Source organism: Dama dama, chromosome 13, assembly GCF_033118175.1.
Source record: "Dama dama isolate Ldn47 chromosome 13, ASM3311817v1, whole genome shotgun sequence".
NCBI classification, from domain to species: Eukaryota; Metazoa; Chordata; class Mammalia; order Artiodactyla; family Cervidae; genus Dama; species Dama dama.
In genome coordinates this window covers 68,608,258-68,624,402 of record NC_083693.1, presented here as the reverse complement: position 1 = coordinate 68,624,402, position 16,145 = coordinate 68,608,258, and the positions used below count along the sequence as shown (strand labels likewise).

The 16,145-nt window shown below is 40.5% G+C and overlaps 1 protein-coding gene across 4 annotated transcripts in view; it reads right to left on the bottom strand.

Moving 5' to 3' along the window:
• VRK1 (VRK serine/threonine kinase 1) overlaps nt 1-16,145 on the bottom strand; it is a 77,924-nt gene that overhangs the window by 41,207 nt on the left and 20,572 nt on the right. For 3 of the 4 annotated variants that reach the window (XM_061159390.1, XM_061159393.1, XM_061159391.1), the window contains exons 2-3: nt 10,985-11,099; nt 3,643-3,807 (exon numbers count right to left, since the gene is read on the bottom strand). In XM_061159390.1, the coding sequence (XP_061015373.1) occupies nt 3,643-3,802 (160 nt within the window). In that variant the 5' untranslated portion in view covers nt 3,803-3,807; nt 10,985-11,099. The remainder of the gene's footprint in view (nt 1-3,642; nt 3,808-10,984; nt 11,100-16,145) is intronic. The other variant, XM_061159392.1, reaches the window with a different exon arrangement.

Below are 16,145 nucleotides of genomic sequence, written 5' to 3'. Positions count from 1 at the left end.
AAGAATTCTGCAAGTGGCTTTGTGGAGAATGGAGGGCGGGCAGTAAGAGCAGAGAGTTAAGTGAGCGATCAGAATCCTCTGGGTGAGGAATGGCAGCAGCGCGAACCAGAGCAGGAGCACACGAGGCGGTGGTGAGTGGTCGGACTGTGGACATACTTTTAAAGAGCCAACAAGATTTGCTGATGTATTAGATACAGAGGGTAAGGGGGGGTCAGTGGGGAGAGGTCAGGATGACTCCAGGTTTTTGGCCTGAGCAACCGGAAAGAGGAAGTTGCTACTTGCCATGACAGAAAACTGCAGGAGGAGCTGGTGTTTTGGGGTGTCTTAAGTTTGAGATGCTTATTAAACATCCAAGTTCAGGTGTTAAACAGGCAGCTGACGTACAAGTCTTGAGTTCAGAAGAGTGGTCCAAGTTGGAAAAAGAAATTTGAGAGTCATCAACACAGAAATGCTATTCATTTAAAGTCATGAAACTGGAAGGGCCCCTAGGGAATGAGTGTAGACAGAGGAAAGAAGAAATCCCAGGACTGGATCCTAAGGCCTTCTCACATAAGAAGCTGAAGAGATGAAGAGAGACAGGCAAAGGAAACGGAGAAAACGCCCATCAGCTGGAAAGCAGCAGTACTGTGAAAAGGCTGTAGCTACAACACTTCAGAAGACAGAAGGAACACCAAATCATAAAAACGGCTAAATGGGCAAAAGAGTAAGTCTGAGCTCCTTAAGAAACAGTACTGCTGTGATGACTACATCACCGAGATGCTGAATTAACAACAGAGCAAAGTTAAATTTTTTAAAATAAGCATTTAATGCACAAAGTGTTACAATGAGGATAGTATCCCAGTAATACTGCATGATTCAAATGAGGAAAGGGGAGAAGGGAAGTTTGATAATTCATTCAAACAACATATACTGAAAAATATGCCAGATACCAGGAAACAATAGGAAGAGTTGTCTAACTGCCAAGGAGGACATATTTATTCTGGGAAAAACAAAAGTAATTTCAGTGCAGCATGAAATATACTACGAAAGGGTTAACAGAGGAGCATTATAATCAGATAACACCTGCCCTAAGTTCAGCTTTGGACAAATAAAGCAAAAGAAACATCACACACAAAGATCAAGAGGCAAAGGGCAGCATGATAGTCAAAGACAGATTCTGAGGAAATAAAAGGGATGAAGGAAAAAGTTAACATAGGGACCAGACTACGTGGAAGGTCTGGGATGCCATTCTCAAAGTCTGGCACTTCATCCTGAGGTCCCTGGGGGAGCCATCAGAGAAGGGTAATAAATAGAGTAGATTACTCAAGCCACAATGTGAATAACAGGATGCAAGGGGGCAGGGCTGGGCAGAGAAAATTCACTACTACCGTGAGAATCCAGACAAGACATGAAAATGACCTGAACCCAGGTAAGACCAGCAAGAGAGGGAGAAATGAATGTATCTGAGAAGTCTCACAGCTGAAGCAACAACGCCAGAGGAAACACCAGGAATATCAGTGTACTAACACTTGAGAATGCTTTCCAGTGTCTGGCTTGAGGGGTGTCATTCAATCAGATTATCCTCTCCTGATCCTGACAGAATCAAAAGATGGAAAAGGATGATATAAATTTTAGACATGCCTGTGGGTCATCCAAACAGAGATCCCTTGTAGGTCACTGGCTATGGGCCTGGACTCAAGGGACCAAGTCCTTGGTTACTAATAAAAGATATGGAAATCAACAAAAAGAGACAACAGAAGCCAAGAGACTCAATGAGATCACTCAAAGAGACTATACAGAAGGAAAAGTGAGCTGAGAAAAGGAAAAGTGAGCTGAGAAAAGGAGCTAGAGAGCACAGAGGTGCCTACAAAGATGACTTAGCACATCAAGAGGCAGGAGGAAAACCAAAGGTGAAAGTACATATCATGAAAGACAATGGAGGCAAAGTTCATGAGGAGGAAAGGTAAACTGTATCAAACACTGTAGGAAGTATCTAAACAAAAAAGGAATTTTTTAAGCAGAAAACCATCAGTGAGCAGAAACTGCTGATGATCCTGAAAATGGCTGTTTTGATGTCAGTGGGCACAGAGAGATAAAGCCACAATACTGAAGAAAACTCTTTTTCCAGATCAATCTAGTTTTTAAAAAGTGAAAGCTTTATTACAGAAATCTGTCAAACCATTGGATATTAAATTTACTATTAGATGGCACTTTCTGATGAGAAATACCAATATAGATAAAACAGCTAGCACACAAGCAAAGCAAGCTGCAAATTTGCCAAAGATTACAAAAGCAACTTAACTAACACAAAGTGAAGAATTTACTTGCTTTAAGCAAGTTCCCATTCCTAATATGGGAAGTCTTCAGTATACACATTTTGCAGTAGAGTGAGCTTACAGAATTGGCATCTCTAAATTACAAGGTGAAAAATATAGACCCGGCTAGTATAGCTAGTAACCTTTCATGACTTATGAAGGTTCTTAGTTTAAGTCAGATAGTCTAGATCGCTGGGATGGGTTTGGTTCTGAACAAAACTAAAGAATCAATTTATTTCCCCTAATACAGGTGCCACTGATCTAGAGACACTGTATTTATAAAATACAGTAAAGTGCGGGTTTTCAAATTATGTTCCATGAAATACATCTAGAGACTGCAGCTGACCAACTACAACTCATTGGTCCTGGTTGAGTTAGACCCTCTTGACCAAGAACAGCTGCTCTTTCACCTACATCAGTGGTTCTCACTTTCCCAGGCGTCTGCCTGCACCCCTGCAGGGCTTTTTCAAACACACGGCTGCGCCTTCTCCCTACAGCTGCTGATTCGCGGGTCTGGGGTGGGGCCCAAGAGTGTGCACTTCTGACAAATTTTCACATGATGCTAATCTAGTATTAATATTAATATTGTGAGGAAGACATTGCTCAAAAGAAAGGTTCACTACTAAAAACAAAATTTTATAAACCTCATACAGAAATTTAATAATTAAATAAAGATTAGAGAAAGAGTAAGAATATATAATAGAAAAGTCAGAGAGAAATATCAAAAGCAATCATTAAACACACTGTATCAATACTAACATTCTGAGAGAAACAGCTTTAGAAGCAATCAGGTAAAATATTTTTCAAATGAACAAATTAGCTAACTTACACTATCTCAGGGTTCCACAGTGGGTTCCCTAAAATTTAAATAATGTGCTAATTAAATAGCACATTTCAGACTTAATATGCAATTTCTAGGTCATTCTCCTAAATTCCACCATGATGACTATTAAGGTTGCATAGAAAGAAATATCCATACCTATTTAAGATATGAAAAACCTCCAAATTACACTAAAACAAAGGGAATATATCCTAATTGGGTGGAGGTGCAGAAAGAAAGATATGGCTTTCTTTGAGTCTCAAAGGAGATTAACATCATATAGAATATCTAAGAAATCTAAAGCCTATGCTCACTAGTGGCAATGTTAGAGATGTTTTATCCTCTATTTCTACTGTGATTAAATCAACCGTCTTCTCCACTCACATGTCAGAGAGGCATTTTTGCCTAATAATATTATGCTGATGTAGACTATTAGAAGCATCCTGTAAAAGTCTGCAATTAAGAAAATATGTTTATAACAAACCTGTAAATCTTTGGACTGACAATCAGAAGTAGTGGTATACTCACCAAGATATATACAACCAAAGCCGCCGTGGCCAACGGGAGACCCCAGTTTCCATTCCTTTTTGGTCATATCAGTGATTATCTCCCCAGCTACAAAATGTTCTGCAAGACGTCTCTTTGCAGGGCCCTGTCTTCCAGCCTGAGCTGCTTTTACACGAGGCATTTTCACTATAATATAAAACAAAGCACACTCAAAATTATAATCCTGGAAGTGTTGAAAATGTTTTCAATGCAAAGATGCTATTCAAATTCATACTTACTTCGAAGTTTAAATAAAGGACTAATAAGTGCTCAATTCTGTTTATCTCTTAACTTGGAAGAGGAAGCAATAAGTAACATGATCCATGCAATTACTTGCAAGAAAATATTTCAAGTTCCGGTGGTATAAAATCATCAATGACTAAAAATGCTATTTAATGCTAACAGTGTATGGGGGTGGTATGTGATTTCAAACTCTAAGAATAACCTATTTTAATCTACTAGTTGAAAAATATTTAAAACAAACAGTTTTTAGGATTCTATAGCTCCTTAAAACTATATTATAGATACAGTACAGAAAGAAAAGAGATTGATAAAAGCTGTAAGGTAGTCTGCAACATCTGAAATGGCTATTCAGATAAACGATGTCTGTTAAGATTTGACAATTTATATAAGCAGCTTGGTTTTGAGCCTAGATATTCTAAATACATACACACCATATTAGACTGGAAAATTTAAGCAAGTTATCTACCCACTATCATTCTACATACACAAACTCCATTTATGCAAATGCTCTTTATTAATTTATTGGGAATTTTTAAATTTAACTTTTCCGACAAAGTACTGATATATATCTTCATTGTCTATATCCTAAGTTAACAAAAAAACTTCAAAATAGATGAATGTGCTTGTTATTTCTTCATATCAATTAATTCTCTTAATGTGTTTGTAATCACTGAAAGAGTTTCCTGAATGGAATTTCAGTGCAACCATAATAGCCCACATTCAAAACACCAAAGAAAGGTGATTCTGACAACTACAGTTAAGTAGGTTGAGTATAATAACTAAAACACACAGTACTATGAAATACTAAAAGAAATGCCTTCTAAATTTTATCCAACTTAATCAAACCACCAGAGTAATCTCCTATTTGATAATTTCCTTATAGCATTCAAGACAGTTTAAATGATTTAAAATTAGAGAAGATTCCTGAACTTTTTTAAAAAAATGTGAAACTACAAAATGAAAGATCACACCTACATACTAATCAACCCAGGATGACCAGCTCTAAGACACAGCCTACTCTGGTAAAATTACTGAAATTAATAGTTAAAGAAAATACTCTTTGTGCTTCCAGGCCAAAAAGAAGATACTCTGTAAGGAAAGTAAAATCATATTGTCATCATATTGACAGCAACACTTTATGCCAGGAAAAAAGGGAAGTAACATATTTAAGACTCAAGGAATGAAAATACGAACCAAAGAGTCTATATTCAATTAAAATTCAAGTCTAAGGACTTCAAAGTGTTATCAACATGGAAATGGGGAAAGGAGTAAGAATCTACTAGAAAACAAGTTTCAAATACCCCAAATGACTAAAAAAACATCACTGTAAGAACTGACAGTGAGCAGTAAATAGATAATTATTTGCAGAACTGAGTCTCAACAAGGGTAACAAAGGAGATGATAGAGTATATAACAGGTATATGTTCTGACAATGCAGACATAGCACAACTGCAAAAAAAAACGGGAAAACAAGCTAAAAAAATCAACTTTCGCTCATATTGTGATGATCCTTGGTTTTGTTAACTAAGGATATTGTAGGCAGACATGGAATAATGCAAATAGATAATTATGTGATGTTTTAATTCTACCATCGCTGTGGCCTTAAAAAAATAGGATTCAAATATGGAAGGGGATGCAGATCAAAGAAGAGGCAGGAGATGATAGAGTATATAACAGGTTTATGTTCTGACAATGCAGACATAGCACAACTGCAAAAAAAACAGGAAAACAAGCTAAAAAAATCAACTTTCGCTCATATTGTGATGATCCTTGGTTTTGTTAACTAAGGATATTGTAGGCAGACATGGAATAATGCAAATGGATAATTATGTGATTTTTTAATTCTACCATCGCTGTGGCCTTAAAAAATAGGATTCAAATATGGAAGGGGATGCAGATGAAAGAAGAGGCAGGATTATATTTGGAAGCATTGTTTTTAATTCAGAAGGTATTTATCTTTTACAAAAAGGATATATATATATATATAAACACACACAGACACACACCTTTGTATTCCCAAGCCCCGTTCACAAATAAAAAAGCTTAGAAAAAGAAAACACAGCGGCAAACAAGGAGCACTCCCAGCATACACACCGTATTCTTCAAATACCATTTCTTGTTAAAACGGCGCCTTGAACAAATTACTGATTTCAGGTCTGGAGCTGGAAATGTACAAGATAATCTTGGAAGATCTCGTCATTTCTAGATGTCAAGGAAGCTATCAAAAACTACTAGAGTTATGTCAAATATGTCTAAGGAGTCAACCTGGAAGATACTACCACTAACCAAAGATGAGCCAATTTGAGTCAATGAAGATAATAACCATAATGGATTAAAACACACAAAATGGGTAAATCAAAGAGTTTATAACAGTAAGAAAACTTAAGTGGTCACCTCCAGAGGATAGCAAGAAACCACTCAAATTTGAAAACCGGTGAATAAAGGGAAACAATCAAGCATCTATCCTTCCTTTCATATATGAATTGTACCACTAGGTAACCAAATAGAAGATGAAGAGAAATTTCTCCTTACACAGAAAAATTTCAGCTAATAAGTAAAAATGGTTTTGGCTTAACACCACTTCCACCCCCTAATGAATTAATGGACCCAGACACTGACCACTGACAGCCACTAACATCCAAAGCAGAGAACTATTCAGACAGTACATGGCATGCTTCCTGATCAAAGAACACGCCACCAGCCATGAAGAAATCCTGCCAAAAAAGAAACAAAAAGTAAACAGACCCTGAATCTGATTCAGCCTATCAATTCACAGGATATGAAGGGACCAGAAGAATATGATAAACTATGACACAGGAATGCAATCAGCAGAATTCTAACTCTGGGAAGGAAACCCGTATGGTGCATAAGATCCCATTTCTTCAACAGATAAAGGAGGAAAAAATAGATGGGGGAGAAGAAAACTAGATTTTAAAAGACTTTAAAACATACCTAGCAAAATCTGGCAAATCTAAACCACAGTTTTGAGGGACACACATTTGAATGATAAAACTATAAAGAAAAGAAAGCCATTACCATAGAAGCTGGAGGTGACTTTGGGGAAGCATAAGAAAGTTGGGATTCAGATGGGGCCCGTGGTGGGCACATTTTTCTTGACACAAGTGGTGATTATAATAAAAGTTCCCTCTGATTCATTATGTCTGTACGTGCATAAGGTTTTCTGAATTGTGACATATTTTATGGTTTTTAAACTTTAAAAAATGACTGTTCCTATAATTAACAATCACCAAGAGATCAAAATTGGAAATCCTTTCATACTCGTGAGCTTGATCCAATCACACACACACACAAAATAAAGAAAAAAGACTCCACAGTAAAACCTGTACTTCACTTCCTGTGAACTACTGGTGGCCTTCTGCTGTTTCATTCACAGGAATTCCTTACACACTCTAGGCGTATTAAAGAAATTAGCTTCTGGCATTGCAACTAGTCTTCCCGATTTATCCGTCTTTGACATCGTTTACTTTCAGTTTTGGAGTTTTATGTCATCCTTAGAAAGACCTCTCCCAGTAAAACTGTTTTTTTTTTCCAAACATCTCCCATGTTTTCCTTTAGTTATCTTATGGTTTCATAAAATTCTTTGCTAATTCTTTTGTCCGTCTACACTTATACTGGTATAAGACATGAGGTGGGAACCCAGCTTTTTTTCCCTTTTAGTCATCCATACATATTAGGGAGATGAACAAGTATTGGAGAAACCCACTCCAGTACTCTTGCCTGGAGAATCCCATGGACAGAGGAGCCTGGTGGGCTACAGTCCACGGGGTCGCAAGAGTCAGACACGACTTAGCGACTAAACCACCACCATATATATCAAACGAATCCAAGTAAACTAACTACAGAAAACAATTCATCTAACTTGTAAAATGTAGGTCCTTTGTATCACCAGTTGCTATGGAATGGAAGGTTGGTTACTAGTCAGTATTTGAAACTAACCTTATCCTTGGGTTAAAACTTCCCTCACACCTCTAGATACTCTACGTGAATGTGAAGAAGTCAATGAAATATACTCTGCTGCTCTGACAGAAAGGGGCCACTACAACACAGAATTTTCTTTAGAATAATCCTAACTGAAACGCCTTTCCTCCAGTGGCTTTTTGTGGAAAAAGATACTGCGATCCCCCTCCAGCCAGTCCTAAAATCTTAGGTGGGCCACAGACAACCAACAGCCATGTCAGTGCTCAGAGCTGGCTTCTGCTGGGTGTGAGACGGTTGACAATGGCAGTGGTTAATAAACAAGCATCTGGTCACTAACCTTTTTTTAAAACATTTACTTTTAATTGAAGGATAACTGCTCTCCAATGTCGTGCAGGTCTCTGCCATGCATCAGCATGAGTCTGCCACAGATGTGCATATGTTCCCTCCTCCCTGAACCTCCCTCCCACCCCACCCCACCCCCGGCTGTCAGAGCCCCAGTCAGAGTGCCCTGAGCCATACAGCGAATGCCCCCGGCTATCTAGCTTACACATGGAATAACCTATCTCTTAAAATGCGAGGAGAAACAAAAGACTGAAACAAATGCAGCTGGTTATGCTCACTTCATAAAAAGACTTTAGAAGGTTTTCTTCTCTTACCACAATATAAAGAGTTTAAACAGCATTTAAATTATCTATTCCTAAAAAGTTGTGAAGATCTGAACTGTGAAAGCCTGACAATACCAGCTACTGGTAAGGATGCGGAGCAAATGGAGTTCTCACACACGAGTCAACGTCTCAACCACACTGAAAACCTGCTGTGCCGTAGCTGCGACCCGACCCAACAACTCCTCTCCTGCACACACCTAACAGAGACGGAAACACATCCACCAAACCCACATTAAAGGATGACAGCAGCTTTACTCAGAATGGCCAAACACTGGAAACCCACATGTCCATCAATAGGAAAACAGATACAATACAATAGATGAACCGCCAGACACATCACTTTGCCAACAAAAATCAGTATAGTCAAAGCTATCGTTTTTTTCAGTGAGAACTGATGTGAGAGTTGGACCATAAAGAAGGCTGAGTGCTGAAGAATCGATGCTTTTGAACTGTGGTGCTGGAGAAGACTCTTGAGAGTCCCTTGAACTGCAAGGAGATCAAATCAGTCAATCCTAAAGGAAAGTGAAAGTCACTCAGTCGTGTCCAACCTTTTGAGACCCCATAGACTGTAGCCTGCCAGGCTCCTCTGTCCATGAATTCTCCAGGTCAGAATACTGAAGTGGGTTGCCATTTCCTTCTCCAGGGGTCTTCCCAATCCAGGGATGGAACTCAGGTCTCGCGCACTGCAGAAGGATCCTTTACCGTCTGAGCCACCAGGGAAGCCCCAGAACACCGGAGTGGGTAGCCTATCCCTCTCCAGGGGGTCTTCCCAACCCAGGAACTGAACGGGGGTCTTCTGACCCACAGGTGGATTCTTTACCAGCTGAGCTACAGGAAAGCCCATATCCTAAAGGAAATCAACCCTAAATATTCATTGGAAGGACTGATACTGAAGCTAAGGCTCCAATAAAGGCCCCATTTTAGCCACCTGATGCAAACAGCCAACTCACTGGAAAAGACTCTGATACTGGGAAAGTTTGAAGGCGAAAAGAGCAGGGGGCAGCAGAGGATGAGGTGGTTAGATAGCATCACCAGCTCAACGGACATAAATTTGCTCAAACTCCCAGAGACAGTGGACGACAAAGGAGACTAGTGTGCTACAGCCCATGCGGTTGCAAAGAGTTGGACATGACTTAGCGACTGCGTAACACCACCCACCCAAATGGTATGCTGATAAAAGGAAGCCAGACACAAGACAACATAATCTGTGATTCATCTCATTAACCCGTGATGTGCTAAGTCACTTCAGTCATGTCCAACCCTTTCGACCCCATGGACTACTGGAACCCAGTGGGTTTTTCTGTCCATGAGATTCTCCAGGCAAGAATACTGGAGTGGGTTACCATTTCCTTGTCCAGGGGATCTTCCCGATTCAGGGATCGAACCCACATCTCTTGAGTCTCCTGCATTGGCTAGCAGGTTCTTTACCACTAGCGCCACCTGCGAAGCCCACTCCGTAATGACAGAAGTCAAACAGCAGGATCACTGAGTTAGAAGGTTTCTGGGGCTCTGGTCATGTCCCACACCCCAGTCTGGGTAATATCTATATTGTATGTTCACATCATTAAAACTAATCAAGTTATACACATGATTTATTTCATTCTATTTTTAAATTTATGTAAAATTAACAGCTGATTACACAAACCTTAAGTGTTATAACAGTCAGGATCCAATCAGGAGTTAAAATGCATAAATCACTTAAAAAAACTTACAATAAAAAATCATTAATTTGTAAAAAGGTAGCTGACTATTAAAAGGGGTAAGAGAACCCTAAGTAAGAGCAAAGGCAGGGGGCGGGAACAATCTACAAGATCAAAGGAGAGAAGATGGAAAGGAACCCCGCACTGGATGGGCTGTGGCCGCAGCCCACTGGGCAGCAGAGCTAGCGAGGGCGCCTGCTGGACACAGGACTCCACCTGCTGGGGTGCTGGTGGAAACCAGATAACTGCTACTGGGAGGCTGACCAAAGCCATGGAGGATAAGCATGCTTTGCTCATCCGCTCTTTAAGGGGGACGGGGAAACCAAGGACAATGCAACAGCAAGAGAGGCCCCTTTCCCCTCCGCCTGGCAGTGTCCCTCCCTCACCCTCTACCGACTCACCCAACATCGTGCTGGAGAGGAAAAAAGGTTTACCGGGTCTAGTTCAAGCATCATCAACAGAGCAAAGAAAGATGTTTATGGAATTGAGAGGCAATAAATTGATAACCTGCATAAATGTTCCACAAAGGCTGACAGATCTCTGCACGCGCATCCACACTTGGGTACCAACCACACTGGAACATTTTCACACCGTCAAGTGTCCCTGGGCCCTCTTCTGCCACCACCCACTCCTGTTCTTCCCAACAAAGGCTACCGGTTGTGCCCTCGGGGTGGGCCGCTTCCTTTGGAGCACCCTGCTCTGCCAGCTCTGCCTGAGACCTGATCGGGTCTCGGACCTGAGGGAGCCCCCTCCTGGCACCCCCGCACCCTGTCTGACCTTCGCTCCACTTGGCCACTCCTCTTATTCTCTGGTTCAGAGTGAAAGACGTCTCCGAGCTTCAGAGAATATGAAGTCTGTGTGTCTCAATCTCCTTGTCCTTTTAAGAGGATTTCTGAAAAGAAGAAAGGAGAAGTACTTAAAATCAGAAATCTCTGGTCAAAAACTGTAATAAATAACATGACCATAAGTATTTGCCTCAGCAAAGAACTTAAAATACTCATTGGAATTAAACAATTGCCTTAGTATATTATATGTTTCTCCTAACAATGAAACCAATACCTACACTAAGGTTTCTACTAAAAGAATAAACCAGAGGGAACAAACCTCCACCAAATTAAATCTTTCTGCATAATTTCTGCCCAGCTGGAGCAAAGCAAATCCAAGTTATGATGGCCAATCCAAGAGAGAGATTTCAAAGAAAAGAAAGTTTACTGTCACTAACCATTACATAACCTGACCACTTCTTCTCCCATTGACATTAAATGAAATTCAGATTCAAGTAAAAAGCACATGAAAATGTAAATCAATACCTCCTTTCTGAAATCATTCACTGGTATATTCCATATTAGCATATTCACCAAAACTTAATTGTAAACAGAGTAATTATGGTACTAAAGTTATTAAATACACAAAGCAAGCTTGGAACTATACATATTCAAATAGAATTTCAGTGGCAGATCAACTTTTATATCTGAAACAATACCCTAATTAATAGTCAGCTCTGATAATAAAATGGTCCTCTGTTTTTCAGATAACATTCCAAAAAAAAGTTCTGCTATGAATATTAAAAGTTTTGTGAAAAGATTCTTAAAATTTCAATAGCTATATTTATCACAATATGGTACTGTATTTAGACAACTGGCATTTTCCAAGTCCTGGATTCAAATTTGCAATTTTTTTTTAATCCTCTGTTGAGTAGAGAAAAAAAAGCTTGAATGAATCCAATAATGCAACTTACACTCAATGAGCTCTGAATTAATCACCCAAACTGGGAAATTACAATGCTGTATAAAGCTTGTCACATATTGGATGCTAGCCATACATTTTCCCTAAAATAGGTATGTACTTGAGTTTCTCTGAGGGGGTCATATACTTTTATGAAATTTTCTTTAAAGTCGTAAGTTCTCTGACGCTTTTAAACTGCACTGAGACACACTGATTCAGGATAATTTTGAACAACCTGGACTATTCATCAGGCCATTAACATGGTACCAACACACTGTTAGCTCTACTCTTTGCAGCAGGAAGCACTTTCTCGCCCCCCACTCCCCATATACACTTGCTGAAAATCTTTTCCATACACAAAGATCTAGCTCTTCTGCAGTCAGACATGACCTCTCAGGTTTCAGTCCTGTTCTTAATGCTTATTGCATTTGATAAATGTTCTCTATAAGTTTGTGAGCTCCCTAAGTATGAAACCTGTCTTACAATACACTGCACTTGGTAAGAATTCAATATATGTGTCAAGGTATACAGCAAAAGGTTAGTGAGTTATTTTTCCCTCAAGTACCTGACATCTAACTTTATGCTTAACATACATCCAAACGGAGCGGACAGTGCCACTCCTTCGAAAAGCCCAGCAATTGAAATCCATATCAAACCCTATTTAGTCTCCTCAAAACTGTAATTCCCCTTCCTAACTCATAATTCTCAACAGATGACCTCATCTCCTAGTTTGGAGAAAAAAGCCAGAAACTTCAGTGGGAGTTCCTCTATCCTTCCAAGACTCAAACCTGCAAACCACCTGCATCCAGTACAAGTCCAGCTCTGCCTCCATCCCATCCTCCTCCTCCATCGGACGCCAGCTCCTTCTTCACCTGCATCCCATCCCCTCCTACGTCCTGGCTAAAACTACTGACTAACCCTTCTCTCAAACAGTCAACATCTCCCTCAACTAGAGCCTTCCCATCAGCTTCTAAATATGCTCATGGCACGCCTACAGAAAAAACCAAAACCTTTTAAATTCCCCTCTGCTATCGTCAGTACCAACCATCTTAAACTTATCTGTACTTACTAACGTTCCCTTTCTCCTCCCTGTCACAACTCACTCCATCTGGACCACTCTCGCCTCAGGGCACTAAACCCAAGTACCCTTCGAATCACCTCATTCGCTCTACTCATTCCCCAGCAGCACTCAACACTGCAGTTCATCCTTTCTTTTGCTTTCTCTTGCTTTTCTTGCATTTTGCTTTCATTCTCTTGCTTTTGCTTTCTCAACAGAACACTTCCCTGGTTCTCACTCTACTGCTTCCAGCCCTCACAGCCTAGATAATTTGGGAGACACAACAGTGAGTAACTGCTCATTCTTTCAAGGAACTTGTTCCACTTTTTGATGTATATTTTTCCAGGATTGTATCACTCTAAAAAAGCAGACCATCTATATTTCCACAGCTTATACCACCATACAAATTTTTTAAGAATAGATTACATAAAAGAAAGACATGCTGTTAAGTAAAATTAAGACCTCTGGAAATAAAGTTGAGGTTTAACTTTAAGTAAGATGGAGGCATATACAGAAAATATAACTGATTGATGTGTTTTCCTTAAGCTAACAGATCTCGAGAGTTTATAGCCTTCAAGCAGTATGTGCACACCCATGCTCAAAGCAGCACTATTCATAACCACCAAAATGTGGAAGCAACTGAAGTGTCTGCCCACGGATGGGTGGATACACACAGTGTGGTGTAAACATATGATGTGGTATCTGCAGCCTTAAAAGGAAGGGAATTCTAACCCAAGTTACAACATGGAGGTACAAAGACCAGTGGTATTATTTCAAAGGTTGTTCCTATAGATGTTAATTATACAAATCTATCCACTATCACAGCAGTAAATAACGGTCAACTGTGAATGATGTGAACTTGGAAGGAGAGGAATGATTTGCTCATTCATTCACTCACTCAGCAAACGTTCACTGATAACCTGCCACATGCCAAGCACTGCTCTAGTCCTCCTCCAGCTCTTCACTGTTCTCCAAGGAACCAAACAAAGGTCCTACCTTTGACACTTACATTCTAGAAGAAAGATAATAAAACCTACCATAATGGGAAAATTATCTAATATTTTAGAGGAGGTACACGCTATGTTTAAAGAGAAGAAGAGCATGTCAGGGGACGAGGACAGGGAGAGCACGGGTCTGGGGGCAGCATGTGGTGTCAACAGAGAGGTCACCGTCAGCCCCCCTGAGAAGGGGAGATCCGAGCAAGGACAGGAGGGAAGTGGGAGAGCTGGCCATGAGTATCTGGGCAGACGGCTGAGCGGTGCAAAGCCCCTAAGTGAGGAGTGTGCCATGCAAGCAGAGAAGAGCAAGGGTGCCAGCAGGCTGGTGTGGTGTGAGCAAGGGGAAAGGAGAAGTCAGAGAAGGAACACAGGAGCATCAGATCAAGGGGAGCCCCAGGGGCCACTGTAAAGACTCTTCTGACTTCAGCAAAAGGGTAAACATGATACTAGGAACAGGTATTATACTTGCATCTTGATTCACAATCCCTCATATCAGTCAGGATGAAAATCATACTCTGATTACCCAAGTCAAGAATTCTCCCACTGACCAATTTCTCACCAAAATTTTTACATTTTTAAAATATTTCTGGTTATTGTGAATTATTCCATCCTCATAATTCATCTCATCAATAAGCTGAACTTGATATACATCTAAAACCTTAAGTGCTTTTGTCATTAAAGTCACCTCAAGGTAGGATTGGTTTTATAAAGGATCGAAATTCATTTCTCAACAGAACAGACTAGGACGAGACCTCATCCTCCCTTTAACAAGCACGTAAGTCACGTGGCAGTGCTACCACAGTAAGAGGTACAACTTCGGGACAGGAAACGCAAAACTTGACTATGCTACACCTCCCTTAAAATTTAAAATAAAAATAATACTGAATCCCAACAGAACTCTATATTACAATATATAGTGTCTGCTTCATTAATTCATTTGCTCAACAAATGTTTACCTCTATGCCAGGAACTGCTCTAGCAGATGGAAATAAAGCAGTAAACAAATCAGACAAAAATCCTGCCCTCACTGAGCTTATACATTATTTGAGGAGAGAGATAATTTTTTTTAATTTGAAACATGTGCCATGTCCAATGGTGACAAACACTAACGGAAAAAATAATAAAGGAGGAATAAAGGGTGGGGTGGGGAAGCTGGGGCTGAAACTGAAACATGATCTGGTAAAGCCGCACGAGAAAGTGACATTTAAGCGAAGACTGGTGCTTCCCAGGTGGCTTGGTGGTAAAGAATCTGCCTGCAATGCGGGAAATGTGGGTTCGATCCCTGGGTCAGAAAGATCCCCTGGAGAAAGAAATGGTAACCCATTCTGGTATTCTTGCCTGGGAAATTCCATGGACAGAGGAGGCTGGCGGGCTATGGTCCATGGCATCGAAGAGAGTCGGAGACGACTTAGCAACTACACAACAAGCAAAGACTTGAAGGTAAAGCAAGGGAAGCCGGCCAGGCGGTGATGGAGAGGAGCAGCATCTCACGCTGCGGGGGCCACAAGCGCAAAGGCCGAGGGCCAGGGCCTGCCAGCACAGCTCAGAGGCCGGCGCAGCTGGTGGAGAGAGCACTGGCTGGTGTCAGACACGCAAGACAGCCAGGGGCAGCCATCACGTCCAGGATACAGGCCACTGTGAGGACACTGACTCTGCACCTCAGTGAGGCGGTAGATCACAGCAAGGTTTGGAGCAGAGGAGTGGTGTGCTCTGACTGAGGTTTTCAAAGGATCACTCTGGTAGGCACATCAAACAGATTTGGAAGGGGGCAAGGCAGAAACCGCTACCAGTTACTAGAACAGTGTGGCTACTGGAATAACCAATGCCTGCCTTCATGCTTACTGACTAGTGAGAATGACAAGTTTTTAAAAACTGATTTTAAGCCACCAAAGAGAGGGATACAGAATAACAGGAGGTTTTTCCAACTTTTTTTTTTTAACTTTATACAAGCTACCCACTCCCAAAAAAACAAGTCTCCAGTGCCAAGTCGAAACAATCAATATTAGTGACAGATGGTCTAGCAAACATGCTAATCATCTCTTACTCTAGATTTTCTAAGCTCTATCTCATGGCAAGTTAATTCACCAGGAAATGAAACATTTGAACTCATTTATTCCAAAGGCCTTTATAAAATACCTCCGGTATATGTGCTGGAAAA